This window comes from Oncorhynchus nerka, unplaced genomic scaffold (genome assembly GCF_034236695.1).
Source record: "Oncorhynchus nerka isolate Pitt River unplaced genomic scaffold, Oner_Uvic_2.0 unplaced_scaffold_761, whole genome shotgun sequence".
NCBI classification, from domain to species: Eukaryota; Metazoa; Chordata; class Actinopteri; order Salmoniformes; family Salmonidae; genus Oncorhynchus; species Oncorhynchus nerka.
Genome location: NW_027040453.1, coordinates 131,658 through 152,066, shown reverse-complemented (window position 1 = coordinate 152,066; position 20,409 = coordinate 131,658). Strand labels below are relative to the sequence as shown.

Here is a 20,409-nt window from a genome sequence, read left to right as displayed (position 1 = left end):
ATCCATCATAATGATTCTACATGTTATAATATGAACCTGGATCATCATAATGATTCTACATGTTATAGTATGAACCTGGATCCATCATAATGATTCTATACTATGGTGTTGTGTCAAAGGTTAAACTTTGACCATCATATGATATACATGGTGTTGTAGTCATCAACTTTGTCACATCCAAAGATCAACATGAACCTAGAACATAGATACAGAGACACTTGTCATCAGGAAGGTTCTCTCTCAGCACAACGGAAAATATCTCAATGACTTGACATGTTCTGGTTGTGAATTCAGGCTACAAGGTAAGACTCTTCCCAGGGATTATTATAAAGTGTGTAGAGACATTCAATGTCTGGTGTTATTTTAGTATAGTGAATGACAGTAAAACACTCAGATGTAACAGTCCATTTCACCTGGGACAGCTACGTGACAGTTCAATCATACAAAATGGTGCTAACTGGGTTTAGTCAAGTCACATTCAATAACATGTTGTTCATATAGCTAACTGGGTGTAGTCAAGTCACATTCAATAACATGTTGTTCATATAGCTAACTGGGTGTAGTCAAGTCACATTCAATAACATGTTGTTCATATAGCTAACTGGGTGTAGGCAAGTCACATTCAATAACATGTTGTTCATATAGCTAACTGGGTGTAGTCAAGTCACATTCAATAACATGTTGTTCATATAGCTAACTGGGTGTAGTCAAGTCACATTCAATAACATGTTGTTCATATAGCTAACTGGGTGTAGTCAAGTCACATTCAATAACATGTTGTTCATATAGCTAACTGGGTGTAGTCAAGTCACATTCAATAACATGTTGTTCATATAGCTAACTGGGTGTAGTCAAGTCACATTCAATAACATGTTGTTCATATAGCTAACTGGGTGTAGTCAAGTCACATTCAATAACATGTTGTTCATATAGCTAACTGGGTGTAGTCAAGTCACATTCAATAACATGTTGTTCATATAGCTAACTGGGTGTAGTCAAGTCACATTCAATAACATGTTGTTCATATAGCTAACTGGGTGTAGTCAAGTCACATTCAATAACATGTTGTTCATATAGCTGACTGGGTGTAGTCAAGTCACATTCAATAACATGTTGTTCATATAGCTAACTGGGTGTAGTCAAGTCACATTCAATAACATGTTGTTCATATAGCTAACTGGGTGTAGTCAAGTCACATTCAATAACATGTTGTTCATATATTCGTATATCGCGGTTATTTTACAATTTGTATATTTTTTATGTATAAATTGTAAATCATCTTTCAGAATATCAGAACATTTGTTGTTTTCTAAATTACAATGAGCTCCTGCTTCCTGTGTAATTTGGTATTAAACCACTGAACATACTTTTCTTAACATTGTTATTATGAACTGAATTCAGTAACAGCATCATAATATCATACCTGTTGAACAAAACAACACACTAGAATGAGAGAAATTATTAAAAGAGAAAGTGAGACATTATTATTATTAATTCCACTACATTGATTATATTATATTATATATTATAATTATTATGTATTATATTGTTATTATTAATATTTGTATTATTATTATTATTATTATTAGTTGGACATGGAGAAAAGGTGAAAAATATCAATCACAACTACATGTTCATAAATCACCTGACTGTTTGGATGTGTCTGTTAGTAAATTCTTATTTCTAAGAGATAATAAATAAAAGCGAACAATTGACCTTCAATAATTAGTTGTTAACCACAACCAACATGCTGGATCTCTGTTTAGTTGTCACTGTGTTAACCACAACCAACATGTTGGATCTCTGTTTAGTTGTCACTGTGTTAACCACAACCAACATGTTGGATCTCTGTTTAGTTGTCACTGTGTTAACCACAACCAACATGTTGGATCTCTGTTTAGTTGTCACTGTGTTAACCACAACCAACATGTTGGATCTCTGTTTAGTTGTCACTGTGTTAACCACAACCAACATGTTGGATCTCTGTTTAGTTGTCACTGTGTTAACCACAACCAACATGTTGATCTCTGTTTAGTTGTCACTGTGTTAACCACAACCAACATGTTGGATCTCTGTTTAGTTGTTACTGTGTTAACCACAACCAACATGTTGGATCTCTGTTTAGTTGTCACTGTGTTAACCACAACCAACATGTTGGATCTCTGGTTAGTTGTCACTGTGTTAACCACAACCAACATGTTGGATCTCTGTTTAGTTGTCACTGTGTTAAACACAACCAACATGTTGGATCTCTGTTTAGTTGTTACTGTGTTAACCACAACCAACATGTTGGATCTCTGTTTAGTTGTCACTGTGTTAACCACAACCAACATGTTGGATCTCTGTTTAGTTGTCACTGTGTTAACCACAACCAACATGTTGGATCTCTGTTTAGTTGTCACTGTGTTAACCACAACCAACATGTTGGATCTCTGTTTAGTTGTCACTGTGTTAACCACAACCAACATGCTGGATCTCTGTTTAGGGGTCAGTGCTCTAAAATGAGTCTCTCTGGGGAGAGAAAGGAGAGAAAGGAGGGGGGGCCTGCCTCTAAAAGGAGTCTCTCTGAGGAGAGCGAGGAGGGGGGTCCTGCCTCTAAAATGAGTCTCTCTGGGGAGAGAAAGGAGAGAAAGGAGGGGGGGCCTGCCTCTAAAAGGAGTCTCTCTGAGGAGAGCGAGGAGGGGGGTCCTGCCTCTAAAAGGAGTCTCTCTGGAGAACATGACACCAAAGCTAAGAGGTGAGATGACAATGTTTTTTTAGAATTGATTAAGAGTTTGTTTCTAAAACGGTACATCCACCATTTTTTCACATGTGTTATTTTTCCTCAGAAATGATTGCTGATGGCCTTCATGTGTTATTTTTCCTCAGAAATGATTGCTGATGGCCTTCATGTGTTATTTTTCCTCAGAAATGATTGCTGATGGATGCCTTCATGTGTTATTTTTCCTCAGAAATGATTGCTGATGGCCTTCATGTGTTATTTTTCCTCAGAAATGATTGCTGATGGATGCCTTCATGTGTTATTTTTCCTCAGAAATGATTGCTGATGGATGCCTTCATGTGTTATTTTTCCTCAGAAATGATTGCTGATGGATGCCTTCATGTGTTATTTTTCCTCAGAAATGATTGCTGATGGATGCCTTCATGTGTTATTTTTCCTCAGAAATGATTGCTGATGGCCTTCATGTGTTATTTTTCCTCAGAAATGATTGCTGATGGATGCCTTCATGTGTTATTTTTCCTCAGAAATGATTGCTGATGGATGCCTTCATGTGTTATTTTTCCTCAGAAATGATTGCTGATGGATACCTTCATGTGTTATTTTTCCTCAGAAATGATTGCTGATGGATGCCTTCATGTGTTATTTTTCCTCAGAAATGATTGCTGATGGATGCCTTCATGTGTTATTTTTCCTCAGAAATGATTGCTGATGGCCTTCATGTATTATTTTTCCTCAGAAATGATTGCTGATGGATGCCTTCATGTGTTATTTTTCCTCAGAAATGATTGCTGATGGATGCCTTCATGTGTTATTTTTCCTCAGAAATGATTGCTGATGGATGCCTTCATGTGTTATTTTTCCTCAGAAATGATTGCTGATGGATGCCTTCATGTGTTATTTTTCCTCAGAAATGATTGCTGATGGATGCCTTCATGTGTTATTTTCCTCAGAAATGATTGCTGATGGATGCCTTCATGTGTTATTTTTCCTCAGAAATGATTGCTGATGGCCTTCATGTGTTATTTTTCCTCAGAAATGATTGCTGATGGATGCCTTTATGTGTTATTTTTCCTCAGAAATGATTGCTGATGGATGCCTTCATGTGTTATTTTTCCTCAGAAATGATTGCTGATGGATGCCTTCATGTGTTATTTTTCCTCAGAAATGATTGCTGATGGATGCCTTCATGTGTTATTTTTCCTCAGAAATGATTGCTGATGGATGCCTTCATGTGTTATTTTTCCTCAGAAATGATTGCTGATGGATGCCTTCATGTGTTATTTTTCCTCAGAAATGATTGCTGATGGCCTTCATGTGTTATTTTTCCTCAGAAATGATTGCTGATGGATGCCTTCATGTGTTATTTTTCCTCAGAAATGATTGCTGATGGCCTTCATGTGTTATTTTTCCTCAGAAATGATTGCTGATGGATGCCTTCATGTGTTATTTTTCCTCAGAAATGATTGCTGATGGATGCCTTCATGTGTTATTTTTCCTCAGAAATGATTGCTGATGGATGCCTTCATGTGTTATTTTTCCTCAGAAATGATTGCTGATGGATGCCTTCATGTGTTATTTTTCCTCAGAAATGATTGCTGATGGATGCCTTCATGTGTTATTTTTCCTCAGAAATGATTGCTGATGGATGCCTTCATGTGTTATTTTTCCTCAGAAATGATTGCTGATGGCCTTCATGTGTTATTTTTCCTCAGAAATGATTGCTGATGGATGCCTTCATGTGTTATTTTTCCTCAGAAATGATTGCTGATGGATGCCTTCATGTGTTATTTTTCCTCAGAAATGATTGCTGATGGATGCCTTCATGTGTTATTTTTCCTCAGAAATGATTGCTGATGGATGCCTTCATGTGTTATTTTTCCTCAGAAATGATTGCTGATGGATGCCTTCATGTGTTATTTTTCCTCAGAAATGATTGCTGATGGATGCCTTCATGTGTTATTTTTCCTCAGAAATGATTGCTGATGGATGCCTTCATGTGTTATTTTTCCTCAGAAATGATTGCTGATGGATGCCTTCATGTGTTATTTTTCCTCAGAAATGATTGCTGATGGATGCCTTCATGTGTTATTTTTCCTCAGAAATGATTGCTGATGGCCTTCATGTGTTATTTTTCCTCAGAAATGATTGCTGATGGATGCCTTCATGTGTTATTTTTCCTCAGAAATGATTGCTGATGGATGCCTTCATGTGTTATTTTTCCTCAGAAATGATTGCTGATGGATGCCTTCATGTGTTATTTTTCCTCAGAAATGATTGCTGATGGATGCCTTCATGTGTTATTTTTCCTCAGAAATGATTGCTGATGGATGCCTTCATGTGTTATTTTTCCTCAGAAATGATTGCTGATGGATGCCTTCATGTGTTATTTTTCCTCAGAAATGATTGCTGATGGATGCCTTCATGTGTTATTTTTCCTCAGAAATGATTGCTGATGGATGCCTTCATGTGTTATTTTTCCTCAGAAATGATTGCTGATGGATGCCTTCATGTGTCTGTAACATATTGTTTTTCTAGATTTTACAATTTTTCTGATTTCTTGCTTATCTTATATCTTATCTTATTTCTGCAAAATCTGCACACTAACCACAACCTAACCTAACCACAACCTTATTTTCCACAACCTAACCACAACCTAACCTAACCACAACCTAACCTAACCACAACCTAACCACAACCTAACCACAACCTAACCACAACCTAACCCAACCTATCCACAACCTAACCACAACCTAACCTAACCACAACCTAACCTAAGACAACCTAACCACAACCTAACCTAATTTTCCAACCAACCTAACCACAACCTAACCACAACCTTCAACCTAACCACAACCTAACCACAACCTAACCTAACCACAACCTAACCTTCACAACCTCAAAAACCTAACCTAACCACAACCTAATTTTTCAACCTAAAATGACAACCTAACCTAACCACAACCTAACCTAACCACAACCTAACCACAACCTATTTTTCCACAACCTAACCACAACCTAACCTAACCACAACCTAACCACAACCTAACCTAACCACAACCTAACCTAACCACAACCTAACCTAACCACAACCTAACCTAACCACAACCTAACCTAACCACAACCTAACCTAACCACAACCTAATGTGTTAACCACAACCTAACCACAACCTAACCTAACCACAACCTAATTAACCACAACCTAACCTTCTAACCACAACCTAACCTAACCACAACCTAACCTAAAATGACAACCTAACCACAACCTAACCTAACCACAACCTAACCTAACCACAACCTAACCTAACCACAACCTAACCACAACCTAACCTAACCACAACCTAACCTAACCACAACCTAACCTAACCACAACCTAACCTAACCACAACCTAACCTAACCACAACCTAACCTAACCACAACCTAACCTAACCACAACCTAACCTAACCACAACCTAACCTAACCACAACCTAACCACAACCTAACCTAACCACAACCTAACCTAACCACAACTTAACCTAACCACAACCTAACCACAACCTAACCTAACCACAACCTAACCTAACCACAACCTAACCTAACCACAACCTAACCACAACCTAACCTAACCACAACCTAACCTAACCACAACCTAACCTAACCACCTAACCTAACCACAACCTAACCACAACCTAACCTAACCACAACCTAACCACAACCTAACCTAACCACAACCTAACCACAACCTAACCTAACCACAACCTAACCTAACCACAACCTAACCTAACCACAACCTAACCTAACCACAACCTAACCTAACCACAACCTAACCACAACCTAACCACAACCTAACCTAACCTAACCACAACCTAACCTAACCACAACCTAACCTAACCACAACCTAACCACAACCTAACCTAACCACAACCTAACCTAACCACAACCTAACCACAACCTAACCACAACCTAACCTAACCACAACCTAACCTAACCACAACCTAACCTAACCACAACCTAACCACAACCTAACCTAACCACAACCTAACCTAACCACAACCTAACCTAACCACAACTTAACCTAACCATAACCTAACCTAACCACAACCTAACCACAACCTAACCACAACCTAACCTAACCACAACCTAACCACAACCTAACCACAACACCTGACATCAAAGTAACAAAACATTACACATCTCTTGCAAAAGAAAACAATTCTTGCAAAACTCTTTAAACACGTAAAACATTTTGTTGTTGTTGCTGCAACACAAACCATCATTTGAATGGTTACACAAAGCACCAACTACGCACTGACAGTATAAATGAAAACCACTTGAGACTTTTGCTTTTCGGTGTGCAGGGCATAGCAGATTGCATAAAGTTTAGTCATACATGTCGTAAACACACATAACACACAGGTATCCTGATGTGTAAAGTATGGCTGTGTATTCTGAACATAACACACAGGTATCCAGATGTGTAAAGGCTGTGTATTCTGAACATAACACACAGGTATCCTGATGTGTAAAGTATGGCTGTGTATTCTGAACATAACACACAGGTATCCAGATGTGTAAAGTATGGCTGTGTATTCTGAACATAACACACAGGTATCCTGATGTGTAAAGGCTGTGTATTCTGAACATAACACACAGGTATCCAGATGTGTAAAGTATGGCTGTGTATTCTGAACATAACACACTATCAATACAAATAAGGGGAAAATACTTCTTAGTTTCTCTAAATGTTCCAACTAACAACAAAAGCTCAGTAGAAGAAGAAAAAACCTAATTGTTTTAACTTCTCACCTTCTTTGTGGGTCTGGCATAAGACTTCATCCACATCAATTCAAATTCAATCAAATGTATTTATAAAGCCCTTCGTACATCAGCTGATATCTCAAAGTGCTGTACAGAAACCCAGCCTAAAACCCCTAACAGCAAGCAATGCAGGTGTAGAAGCACGGTGGCTAGGAAAAACTCCCTAGAAAGGCCAAAACCTAGGAAGAAACGTAGAGAGGAACCAGGCTATGTGGGGTGGCCAGTCCTCTTCTGGCTGTGCCGGGTGGAGATTATAACAGAACATGGCCAAGATGTTCAAATGTTCATAGATGACGAACAGGGTCAAATAATAATAATCACAGTGGTTGTAGAAGGTGCAACAGGTCAGCACCTCAGGACTAAATGTCAGTTGGCTTTTCAAAGCTGATCATTCAGAGTATATCTACTGCTGTCTCTAGAGAGTTGAAAACAGCAGGTCTGGGACAGGTAGCATGTCCGGTGAACAGGTCAGGGTTCCGTAGCCACAGGCAGAACGTTTGAAACTGAAGCTGCAGCACGGCCAGGTGGACTGGGGACAGCAAGGAGTCATCAGGCCAGGTAGACCTGAGGCATGGTCCTAGGGCTCAGGTCCTCAGAGAGAGAAAATTAGAGATATACTTAAATTCACACAGGACACCAGATAAGAAAGGAGAAATACTCCAGATATAACAGACTGACCTGACCACAGCACCCCGACACAAACTATAATATATATATATTAACCTTTATAGGAGATTAGGAAGTATCTGACTATACAGTACAATAATATAAATATAACCCTTTATACGAGGTGCTAAACCTTAAACCTTTTCTGGTCATGGTTAACCATATTTTGTTTTCAGAAAAAGGTATACAACCTAAACAAAACCTATGTCCCTGTCCTCTTTTTCAAGATGTGGCCGATTTAAACAGCCAGAAGACATTTTTTTAAATTAAGAAACAACACTTTTTTTGATGACTTGTTGTTTCTAAATGGCTGCTGGGTAATTTGAAATGCATCGAAATGTTCGTTCGCCGGCATCGGATTGAGTGAAAGCTGCGCAGTTTCACTGAGTTAGAAAACAAACGGACAGGTATAGCTCATTGATTTGTAGATCTGATGCAGTTGCTACCTCAGATTATGAGCCTAGCAGGTGTCGTGAATGAGTTATGTAGTACCTACAGAAGGCCACAGGGAGGAGCAAGAGAGCTATAAACCCATACTGTTTTTTTGCCTTAAAATCCCTAAACCTAACAATCAATCAAATGTATTTATAAAGCCCTTTTTACATCAGCATCTAACCCTACGTATTACCTATTTTAGCATTAACTTTAACCCAAATTATTTTAGAAACTGTTTTAGTAATAATATTATGTTAGTAAATACCATTATAGTACCAAATAGCACTGATTATTTTGTTAATCGAAACCTGTCTCAGCATTTTGCTGTTTTTGTTTTGTTATTTTATTATATTTATTATTTCAAGGCAGAACACTTGATCAACAAGCCACTTGTTTTATTTTTCAAATGTGGTTTGAACTGGATGACCTGGAAACCTCTATGTGAAAGTCTAGCAATTGGCGTGTGAAAGGTGGGGCAGGTTAGAGATCTAAGAAATTAACCAGAAAAATACACTTTATTTCTCAGCAGCTCCACCAATGTCTGTATTTGAATTAATAACTTTTAATTGCAAAATTTCCAATAGATGGGAGCATATGACCACAAAGCATCAGTTATAGTCTACAAGCAGCAATATGATGGACCATGAAGCATCAGTTATAGGCTACAAGCAGCAATATGATGGACATAAAATAGCAGCAACCACAGCCTATATGTCCCATTATTTTCTAAAATGGTCTCATGACTTTAGTTAGCTATATACCCTGTGTTGCTTTTGGTGGAGAAAAAAAGTGACTATAGCAGGTATTGAACCCCGGGTAAATAATCACTAGTCAAAACCTCAACCTTAGTATACATTCATTATAAAAATCATCTTAATATCTGATATTGTGAGTAAACAACCTCGGAATAGAAAAGACAGAGTGCGACTTCCAGCCCGCCAATAAATGACATCATGCAGCCCAGCAGTTAGCAAATAGCACATTTTCCACCTGGATTCGAACCAGCCACCTTTAGGCCACAGGTCCAACTCCTTAGCCACTGGGTGAAAACCTGAGTTAATCTTGGGGAATAAGCCTGATACATGGTATCACTTGTTATACATAATTATTACACATAAATCATTGCCAAAAGCACAAGACATACTGTTGCATGTTCTATATTATTAATGTATTAATCATATCAAATATCAAAACATTATTTTCTAACTACTCAAAGCAATTACACGTGTGGCTCAGGAACCACTGACTGCATTATTCTATAGTATTATCAAGACACCTGCTGTTAACTCTTAACTACTTAGGACAGCTGCTGTTAACTCTTAACTACTTAGGACACCTGCTGTTAACTCTTAACTACTTAGGACACCTGCTGTTAACTCTTAACTACTTAGGACACCTGCTGTTAACTCTTAACTACTCAGGACAGCTGCTGTTAACTCTTAACTACTTAGGACACCTGCTGTTAACTCTTAACTACTTAGGACACCTGCTGTTAACTCTTAACTACTTAGGACACCTGCTGTTAACTCTTAACTACTTAGGACAGCTGCTGTTAACTCTTAACTACTTAGGACACCTGCTGTTAACTCTTAACTACTCAGGACAGCTGCTGTTAACTCTTAACTACTCAGGACACCTGCTGTTAACTCTTAACTACTTAGGACACCTGCTGTTAACTCTTAACTACTTAGGACAGCTGCTGTTAACTCTTAACTACTTAGGACACCTGCTGTTAACTCTTAACTACTCAGGACACCTGCTGTTAACTCTTAACTACTTAGGACACCTGCTGTTAACTCTTAACTACTTAGGACACCTGCTGTTAACTCTTAACTACTTAGGACACCTGCTGTTAACTCTTAACTACTCAGGACAGCTGCTGTTAACTCATAACTACTTAGGACAGCTCACCAGGTGTCCTAAATATCTGCCAACTAGGTGGGACTAGAGACTTCATAAATAGCTTTAATTTATACCCATAAGTGTAAAATGTCTTTATTCTCAGCACTTATACGACCAATTTTCTCCTCTGAGACACTTTGTGGATATGGACCCAGATCTCAACATATTGTTATAAAACAACATAGAATGTTTGTTTTACATAATAATAAAAAATGAATATTACTAATGTAACCCACTGTAAAGACTGGGTTTAGTTGATTGTGTTGCACTGCTCATGTCCGCGTACTGGAACTGTCCGCGTCCCCGTACATAACTGTCCGCGTCCCCGTACAGAACTGTCCGCGTCCACGTACAGAACTGTCCTCGTCCCCGTACAGAACTGTCCCGTTCCGTCCCGTACAGAACTGTCCGCGTCCCGTACAGAACTGTCCGCGTCCCGTACAGAACTGTCCTCCTCCCGTAAAGAACTGTCCTCCTCCCGTACAGAACTGTCCTCCCCCGTCCTCCCTCCCGTACAGAACTGTCCGCGTCCCCGTACAGGACTGTCCGCGTCCCCGTACAGAACTGTCCACGTCCCCGTACAGAACTGTCCGCGTCCCCGTACAGAACTGTCCGCGTCCCCGTACAGAACTGTCCTCGTCCCCGTACAGAACTGTCCTCGTCCCCGTACAGAACTGTCCTCGTCCCCGTACAGAACTGTCCTCGTCCCCGTACAGAACTGTCCTCGTCCCCGTACAGAACTGTCCTCCTCCCCGTACAGAACTGTCCTCCTCCCCGTACAGAACTGTCCGCGTCCCCGTACAGAACTGTCCGCGTCCACGTTCGGTGTGGCGCCAAGGATATTGTCCGGTTACGCGCAGAGTGGACTGAGGTGATCTTGGGGAATAACGACGGAGTTTGTTACAGTGTTGAAACACCGAAGTTTATTGTTCAATTAGTTTTTTTTGCTTTACGGTTAGGGACAGTATGAATGTAGCCAGATCCTTTTCACTCTCTATCCTTGTTTCAATTTGTGGTTCACCGGATTCATCATTGAGATGAGGTACAGAACGACCAGCTAGTCGGAACAGCTCGGTAAGCTAGCTAGCTACTCTACCAGCAGCATCCTAGTTATCCTAACTAGTCGGTACAGCTCGGTAAGCTAGCTAGCTACTCTACCAGCAGCATCCTAGTTATCCTAGCTAGTCAGTACATCTCGGTAAGCTAGCTAGCTACTCTACCAGCAGCATCCTAGTTACCATAGCTACCACTACATCATCACCGGCTGTCTGCATTTCTTGTGGACTGATGGAGATCCCCGGTTGTTTCTTCCACCTGTTAAATCCCGGTGAGGCTTCTCCCTCTCTCGTTGACGGATGCTGGCTACCTCTGTCCGGTTCTCCTCTCTTCACTAGATGGACGGTAACTTTAGTGTTTAAACCTCTGTGTCCAATGACCGAACTTTTGAATATTATTTTCAGGGCGCCTCAATAGCAGGTATTGAACCCCGGGTAAATAATCACTAGTCAGAACCTCAACCTCAGTATACATTCATTATAAAAATCATCTTAATATCTGATATTGTGAGTAAACAACCTCGAGAGTGCGTCTTCCAGCCCTCTAATAAATTACATAATTCATTATAAAAAATCGTGGCATCTCCTCATTGGTTTATAGAAGCAGGTACCCACGTGTCATCTCATTTAGCAAAAAAACATAACTTAACATAAACATGACTTCTTCAAACAATAAAAGCTAATTTACGAACATTTCTGAATATGAATATATAGCTTTTTGAAATGAAACTCTTATGTTTCCCCATCTGAACTCAGAGTAGATGAGAGATGTAATGTTTGTCTCTGTTGTGTTGAAGCCCAATCAAGCAGAAGAGACCAGCCTCCCCTGTTCCCAGCTGTGTGTCCATGAAGAGTGACAAGTCTATGAATCTACCTGAGGTGTTTAGAGAGGGAGACTTTTCTACTGAACAAAGGTAAGAAGAACTCATGGGTCCTGGTCAGTGAGTTAAACAACACTGTCTCTAGTCATTTCTCCTCTCCCATTTTCCCATTTATTGTTGTTGTTTTCATAATCCATAGGCTAATCATTTTGTCCATTTGCATAGTCCTAAAACAATATTAAACAAACACAACGTTCCCTCCGTGTGTGTGTGTGTGTGTGTGTGTGTGTGTGTGTGTGTGTGTGTGTGTGTGTGTGTGTGTATGTGTGTGTGTGTGTGTGTGTGTGTGTGTGTGTGTGTACTACTCCTGGATGAGGAGATGTAATCTCATGTTTTGTTCACAGAAACCAACAGGCAGGATCAGAGTCAGAGATTCTCAGTGGTCAGTCTTCCCAGAGTCATCAAACAGACCTGGCCTCCATATTCAGTGTATGTGGTCCTGTTATGTACATTTGTTTATGTTTACCTCAAGTAAAGTTGATCTGTCAATCATTCATTAATGTGTTAATGAGAAGCATTTATTCTCTTGCTTAACTCATTTAATTGATTTATTTCAGTTGCTTGAAGAGAAAATTATGACATTTGTGAAGAACGAGCTGAAGATGTTCAAGAGGATTCTTAGTCCAGAACTCCCAGAAGGCTTTGAGAGTCAGAAGCAGGATAAGGAAGTGGTGGATGCTGAAGATGAGAAGCAGGAGAGCAGTGCCAGAGAGGGGGCTCTGAAGATCACACTGCACATCCTGAGGAAAATGAACCAGAAGGAGCTTGCTGACACACTGGAGAAATGTAAGATCTGTCTGCCTCATGTTGAATGATGTTTTATAACATTTAAAAGCTGTAGCTAAAGTACAGCTAAAGTAGCTGTGTAACTCAATGATATTGTAGCAGCCTGAACACAACACCTAGTGACCTCATCAAGTAGCAGCAGGGATGTGTTGTGGTGATTCATTTAGAGAGAGAGAACATTAATAATACCATCAATAATACCAATAATAATATAATCAGTCACACCAGTCTGTAATGCATTATGAAAACATTTACACATTTATACCGTCAGTTAAGAGAATAAATTATTATAATGTATAACTTTATAACAGTCCTACAATACTGTAGACATTAAAACAGACGTAATATTCATATCCTCTGTGTTATTTCTAGATTCAGATGAGCTCGCTGTGATTTGCCAACGTGAACTCAAATCTAATCTAAAGAAGAAGTTTCAATGTGTATTTGAGGGGATCGCTAAACAAGGAAACCCAACACTTCTCAATAAGATCTACACAGAGCTCTACATCACAGAGGGTGGAACAGGAGAGGTCAATAATGAACATGAGCTGAGACAGATTGAGACAACAACCAGGAAACAAGCAAGACCAGAGACTGCAATCAAATGTAACGACATCTTCAAACCCTTAACTGGACAAGACAAACTTATCAGAACTGTGCTGACAAAGGGAGTCGCTGGCATTGGAAAAACAGTCTCTGTGCAGAAGTTCATTCTGGACTGGGCTGAAGGAAAAGCAAATCAGGATGTCCAATTTGTATTTTCATTCCCTTTTCGTGAACTGAATTTGATGAAAGGCGACAAACACACTTTCATTGAACTTCTCAATCACTTCTCAATGGAAACCAAACTATCAAGAATCTCCAACTACGACAAGTACAAAGTTCTGTTCATCTTTGATGGTCTGGATGAATGCCGACTGCCCCTAGACTTCCAGAACAACAAGATCTGTTGGGACGTCACAGAGTCAACCTCAGTGGATGTTCTGCTGACAAATCTCATCAGGGGAAATCTGCTTCCCTCTGCTCTCCTCTGGATAACTACCCGACCTGCAGCAGCCAATAAGATCCCTTCAGGGTGTGTTGACCAGGTTACAGAGGTACGAGGGTTCAATGACCCACAGAAGGAGGAGTACTTCAGGAAGAGATTCAGTGATGAGGACATGGCCAGCAGAATCATCTCACACATAAAGACATCAAGGAGCCTCCACATCATGTGCCACATTCCAGTCTTCTGTTGGATTTCTGCAACAGTCTTTGAACACATGCTGAAACATAAGAGAGAAGAGATGCCCAAGACTCTGACTGAGATGTACACACACCTTGTGGAGTTTCATACCAAACAGAAGAACGAAAAGTATCTTGGGAAAGAAGAGACAGAGAATCTAATTGACAACCTGCAAACAAAAGACAATACTGAAGTTACTGTCTACAAGAGTGCTGTGGATAAAGCCTTACAAAGTGAGACAGGAAACCTGGACCTTTTCCTCCGCTTCCTTCTGGGCCTCTCCATGGAGTCCAATCAGAAGCACTTACGAGGTCTACTGACAAAGACAAGAATCAGCTCACAGAGCCATGAAGAAACAGTCAAGTACATCAAGGAGAAGATCAGGGAGAATCCCTCTCCAGAGAGGAGCATCAATCTGTTCCACTGTCTGAATGAACTGAATGACCATTCTCTAGTGGAGGAGATCCAAAGATACCTGAGATCAGGAAGTCTCTCTAGACCCAAACTGTCACCTGCACAGTGGTCAGCTCTGGTCTTTGTGTTGCTGACTTCAGAAAAGGAGCTGGATGTGTTTGACCTGAAGAAATACTCCAGATCAGAGGAAGGTCTTCTGAGGCTGCTGCCAGTGGTCAAAGCCTCCAGAGCTGTTCTGTGAGTAAATAAAATGACATATAAGAACTAATCATCAGGAAGAAATATTCAGTTTAGGGAAAAATATGTGATATCATATGTATATAATATTATATTGAATAACGTATTGAATCAATGCTTTTATGTTCACATTAGTATAACAATATGACCATACAATTCTAGGAGATGGAAGATTAATCTATATGTTGTTTGAGAGAATAAACCAAATGCATCTACCATTGTCCTTCTACACTACTGGTGTTAAATTAACAGTGTGTTTGTGAAGTCATGATGATCTCTTTGTCAGGCTGTCAGGCTGTGGAGTCACAGAGGAAGGCTGTGCTTCTCTGGTCTCAGCTCTGAGGTCAAACCCCTCACACCTGAGAGAGCTTGATCTGAGTAACAATGACCTGAAGGATTCAGGAGTGAAGCTGCTCTCTGCTGGACTGGGGAATCCCCACTGTAAACTGGAGACTCTGAGGTCAGTATTCCTGTAGTTGGTCAACAAGTGATAACTGTTCACCAGATCCACATGTGTTTACCAGACACACATAGTCCACACCATATGTGTTTGGACAGTGGACACACTGAACACACACACTGGACACACACACACACACACCGGAACACACAGGACACACACACACATTGGACAAACACGCACACACACACACGCTGCATACACAAACTGGACACACACACACACACACCCATACACACACTGGATACACACCACACACACTGAATACACACACTGGACACACACACACACACACACACACACACACACACACTGGACACATTGGACACATTGGACAGATACAAACAAACAATTGACACGCACACACAGACTGAACAAACGCACACACACCCACACACACTAGACACAACCACAGACATTGGATACCCACACATACTGGACACACACATACTGGACACACACAAACAGACACACACTGGATCAGAGTTAATTTAGTTGTGTTTAGAAACATGTTATCTACTTACTTAGAAAGACTATTTCTCCAGTCATCATCCAACATTCAGTTACTTTTGGGCAAAACATAACCCAAAACAAAACCAAAACAAACTGCAAATGCAACCAAGGCGTTTGGGACCAAATACTAATCTTTTGACTACTTTAATACACTATAAGTGAATTAGTCAGAATACTTTTAAAATATTTAAAAGGGGGACTATGTAGATATATAAAGTGGGAGAATAAACCAAACAACATACAGGAACTCAAGTCCTTCTGTTCACCTGACTTAGAATTCCTCACAATCAAATGTCGTCCACATTATCTACCAAGGGAATTCTCTTCGATTATAATCACAGCCGTATATATTTCCCCCAAGCAGACACATCGATGGCCCTGAACAAACTTTATTTGACTCTTTACAAACTGGAAACTACATATCCTGAGGCTGCATTCATTGTAGCTGGGGATTTTAACAAAGCTAATCTGAAAACAAGACTCCCTAAATTGTATCAGCATATCGATTGCTCAACCAGGTCTGGTAAAACCCTAGATCATTGCTATTCTAACTTCCGCGACGCATATAAGGCCCTCCCCCGCCCTCCTTTCGGAAAAGCTGACCACGACTCCATTTCGTTGCTCCCTGCCTACAGACAGAAACTAAAACAGGAAGCTCCCGCGTTCAGGTCTGTTCAACGCTGGTCCGACCAATCTGATTCCACGCTTCAAGACTGCTTCGATCAAGTAGATTGGGATATGTTCCGTATTGCGTCAAACAACAACATTGACGAATACGCTGATTCGATGAGCGAGTTCATTAGAAAGTGCATTGATGATGTCGTTCCCATAGCAACGATTAAAACATTAAAACATTCCCAAACCAGAAACCGTGGATTGATGGCAGCATTTGTGTGAAACTGAAAGCGCGAACCACTGCTTTTAACCACTGCTTTTAACCAGGGCAAGGTGACCGGAAACATGACCGAATATAAACAGTGTAGCTATTCCCTCCGCAAGGCAATCAAACAAGCTAAGTGTCAGTATAGAGACAAAGTAGAGTCACAATTCAACGGCTCAAACACAAGAGGTATGTGGCAGGGTCTACAGTCAATCACGGATTACAAAAAGAAAACCAGCCACGTCAAGGAACAGGATGTCTTGCTCCCAGGCAGACCAAATAACTTTTTTGCCCGCTTTGAGGACAATACAGTGCCACTGACAAGGCCCGCTACCAAAACCTGCGGACTCTCCTTCACTGCAGCCGACGTGAGGAAAACATTTAAACGTGTTAACCCTCGCAAGGCTGCAGGCCCAGACGGCATCCCCAGCCGCGCCCTCAGAGCATGCGCAGACCAGCTGGATGGTTTGTTTACGGACATATTCAATCAATCCTTATCCCAGTCTGCTGTTCCCACATGCTTCAAGAGGGCCACCATTGTCCCTGTTCCCAAGAAAGCTAAGGTAACTGAGCTAAATGGCTACCACCCCGTAGCACTCACATCCGTCATCATGAAGTGCTTTGAGAGACTAGTCAAGGACCATATCATCTCCACCCTACCTGACACCCTAGACCCACTCCAATTTTCTTACCGCCCAAATAGGTCCACAGTCGATGCAATCTCAACCACACTGCACACTGCCCAACCCATCTGGACAAGAGGAATACCTATGTGAGAATGCTGTTCATCGACTACAGCTCGGCATTTAACACCATAGTACCCTCCAAACTTATCATCAAGCTCGAGACCCTGGGTCTCGACCCCGCCCTTAGCAACTGGGTACTGGACTTCCTGACAGGCCGCCCCCAGGTGGTGAGGGTAGGTAACAACATCTCCACCCCGCTGATCCTCAACACTGGGGCCCCACAAGGGTGGGTTCTGAGCCCTCTCCTGTACTCCCTGTTCACCCATGACTGCGTGGCCATGCACACCTCCAACTCAATCATCAAGTTTGCGGACGACACTACAGTGGTATGCTTGATTACCAAAAATGACGAGACGGCCTACAGGGAGGAGGTGAGGGCTCTCGGAGTGTGGTGTCAGGAAAATAACCTCAAACTCAATGTCAACAAAACAAAGGAGATGATTGTGGACTTCAGGAAACAGCAGAGGAAGCACCCCCTATCCACATCGATGGGAATAGTGAAATTATAGCTGAAATAGCTGAAATTTGGCTTGTCACCAAAAACACTCACAAACTTCTACAGATGCACAATCGAAAGCAATGTTAGTGGTGGCTGTTTAACAGTCTGATGGCCTTGAGATAGAAGCTGTTTTTCAGTCTCTCGGTCCCAGCTTTGATGCACCTGTACTGACCTCGCCAGGCAGTGGCTCGGGTGGTTGATGTCCTTGATGATCTTTATGGCCTTCCTGTAACATCGGGTGGTGTATGTGTCCTGTCGGGCTGTATCACCACCTGGTACGGCAACTGCTCTGCCCACAACCGCAAGGCTCTCCAGAGGGTAGTGAGGTCTGCACAACGCATCACCGGGTGCAAACTACCTGCCCTCCAGGACACACTGTAAACTGGAGACTCTGAGGTCAGTATTATCAGATATGAAAGCACTTTATGTATGTAGTTCTCCCATTTGAAGAAGTCTTAATTATTTGGACAAATTAACTGATATTGTATAAAAGTATTCATAAATGTAGTATTTGGTCCCATATTCCATGTCTGCAGTGATTACATCACTTTGTGATTCTACAAACTTGTTGAAAGCATTTGCAGGTTGTTTTAGATTATGTTTTTCCTGGTAGAAACTGAACAATTTATATATACTGCCACCATTTTCACCACCAAAGAATATCAGTGTGATTTTAATATGATTTGACTCTTTGCAGGCTGTCAGGCTGTCTAGTCACAGAGGAAGGCTGTGCTTCTCTGGTCTCAGCTCTGAGGTCAAACCCCTCACACCTGAGAGAGCTGGACCTGAGCTACAATCACCCAGGAGACTCAGGAGTCAGACTGCTCTCTGCTGGACTGGAGGATCCACACTGCAGACTGGAGAAACTCAAGTATGTAGAGGGTTTATGTCAATGTTCATATCAGACATGTTGGACTTATCAGGCTAGTTAAGACAAACATTCTGACCCCCACTTCGGACAAAGTTATATGCTGACTGTTTGTGTGTGTGTGTGTGTGTGTGTGTCACTCAATGACTGTCTGTTCTTCTGCTTACCGCTACAGTGTGGAACATGGTGGAGAGAACAGAATGAACCCTGGGCTTAGAAAATGTGAGTGTTGACTGCTGTGAAGACTATGACTAAGAATAAGTCTTAAATCAAGTTAAGTCAAAGTCAAAGACCACCATCATTACTGACTTGGTCATAATATATGTATGTGTGTGTGTGTGTGTGTGTGTGTGTGTGTGTGTGTGTGTGTGTGTGTGTGTGTGTGTGTGTGTGTGTGTGTGTGTGTGTGTGTGTGTGTAATTAAAGGGAATAAGTGTGTTTTATATTACCATACAGTATAACATATGATCATTCAACAAGTCTCAAGTTACCTTAACTTCCCCTTTTGATACCTAGAAACATCTACGTTAAATTAATTAGAGAAAAGTGAGTTAACATTCTAATGTGAATGATGATGATTTCTAATATTGTGTCTGGTTTCATCCATCAGATGTCTGTGATCTCACACTGGACCTAAACACAGTAAACAGACTCCTCTCTCTGTCTGAGGTGAACAGAAAGGTGACATGTAGGACAGAAGAGCAGCCGTATCCTGATCACCCAGAGAGATTTGAGGTCTGTAGACAGGTGCTGTGTAGAGAGGGTCTGACTGGGCGCTGTTACTGGGAGGTTGAGTGGAGTGGAGGGGCTGTTATAGGAGTGACATATAAAGGAATCAACAGGAGAGGAAGGGGTAGGGACTGTTGGCTTGGATACAATGACAAGTCCTGGAGTCTGTTCTGCTCTGACAACAGTTACTCTGCCTGTCACAATAATATTACCACTACCATAGACATCCCCTCCTCCAGCTCCCACAGAGTAGGAGTGTATCTGGACTGGCCAGCCGGCACTCTGTCCTTCTATAGAGCCTCCTCTGACACACTGACCCACCTGAACACATTCACCTCCACATTCACTGAGCCCCTCTATCCAGGGTTTAGGGTTTGGGGTGATGGTGACTCAGCGTCCCTGTAAATAATAACCTGACACAAACACACACACACACACACACACACTGGACACACACAGTGGTCACACACACTGGTCACACACACACACACACACACACACACACACACACACACACACACACACACACACACACACACACACACACACACACACACATACACTGACCACAACACACACACACTGACACACACAC

At 41.2% G+C, this 20,409-nt stretch overlaps 1 protein-coding gene across 1 annotated transcript; it reads left to right on the top strand.

The window, feature by feature from the left end:
* The first annotated feature begins 196 nt into the window (after window positions 1-196).
* On the top strand, window positions 197-20,377 carry LOC135571110 (NLR family CARD domain-containing protein 3-like). The gene is made up of 10 exons (XM_065016915.1): window positions 197-302; window positions 2,486-2,737; window positions 12,374-12,490; window positions 12,802-12,886; window positions 13,015-13,243; window positions 13,616-15,119; window positions 15,406-15,579; window positions 18,915-19,088; window positions 19,261-19,307; window positions 19,696-20,377. The coding sequence occupies exons 2-10, from the start codon at window positions 2,502-2,504 to the stop codon at window positions 20,217-20,219; spliced, it is 3,090 nt and encodes a 1,029-aa protein (XP_064872987.1). The 5' UTR covers window positions 197-302; window positions 2,486-2,501; the 3' UTR covers window positions 20,220-20,377.
* Window positions 20,378-20,409: the final 32 nt, after the last annotated feature.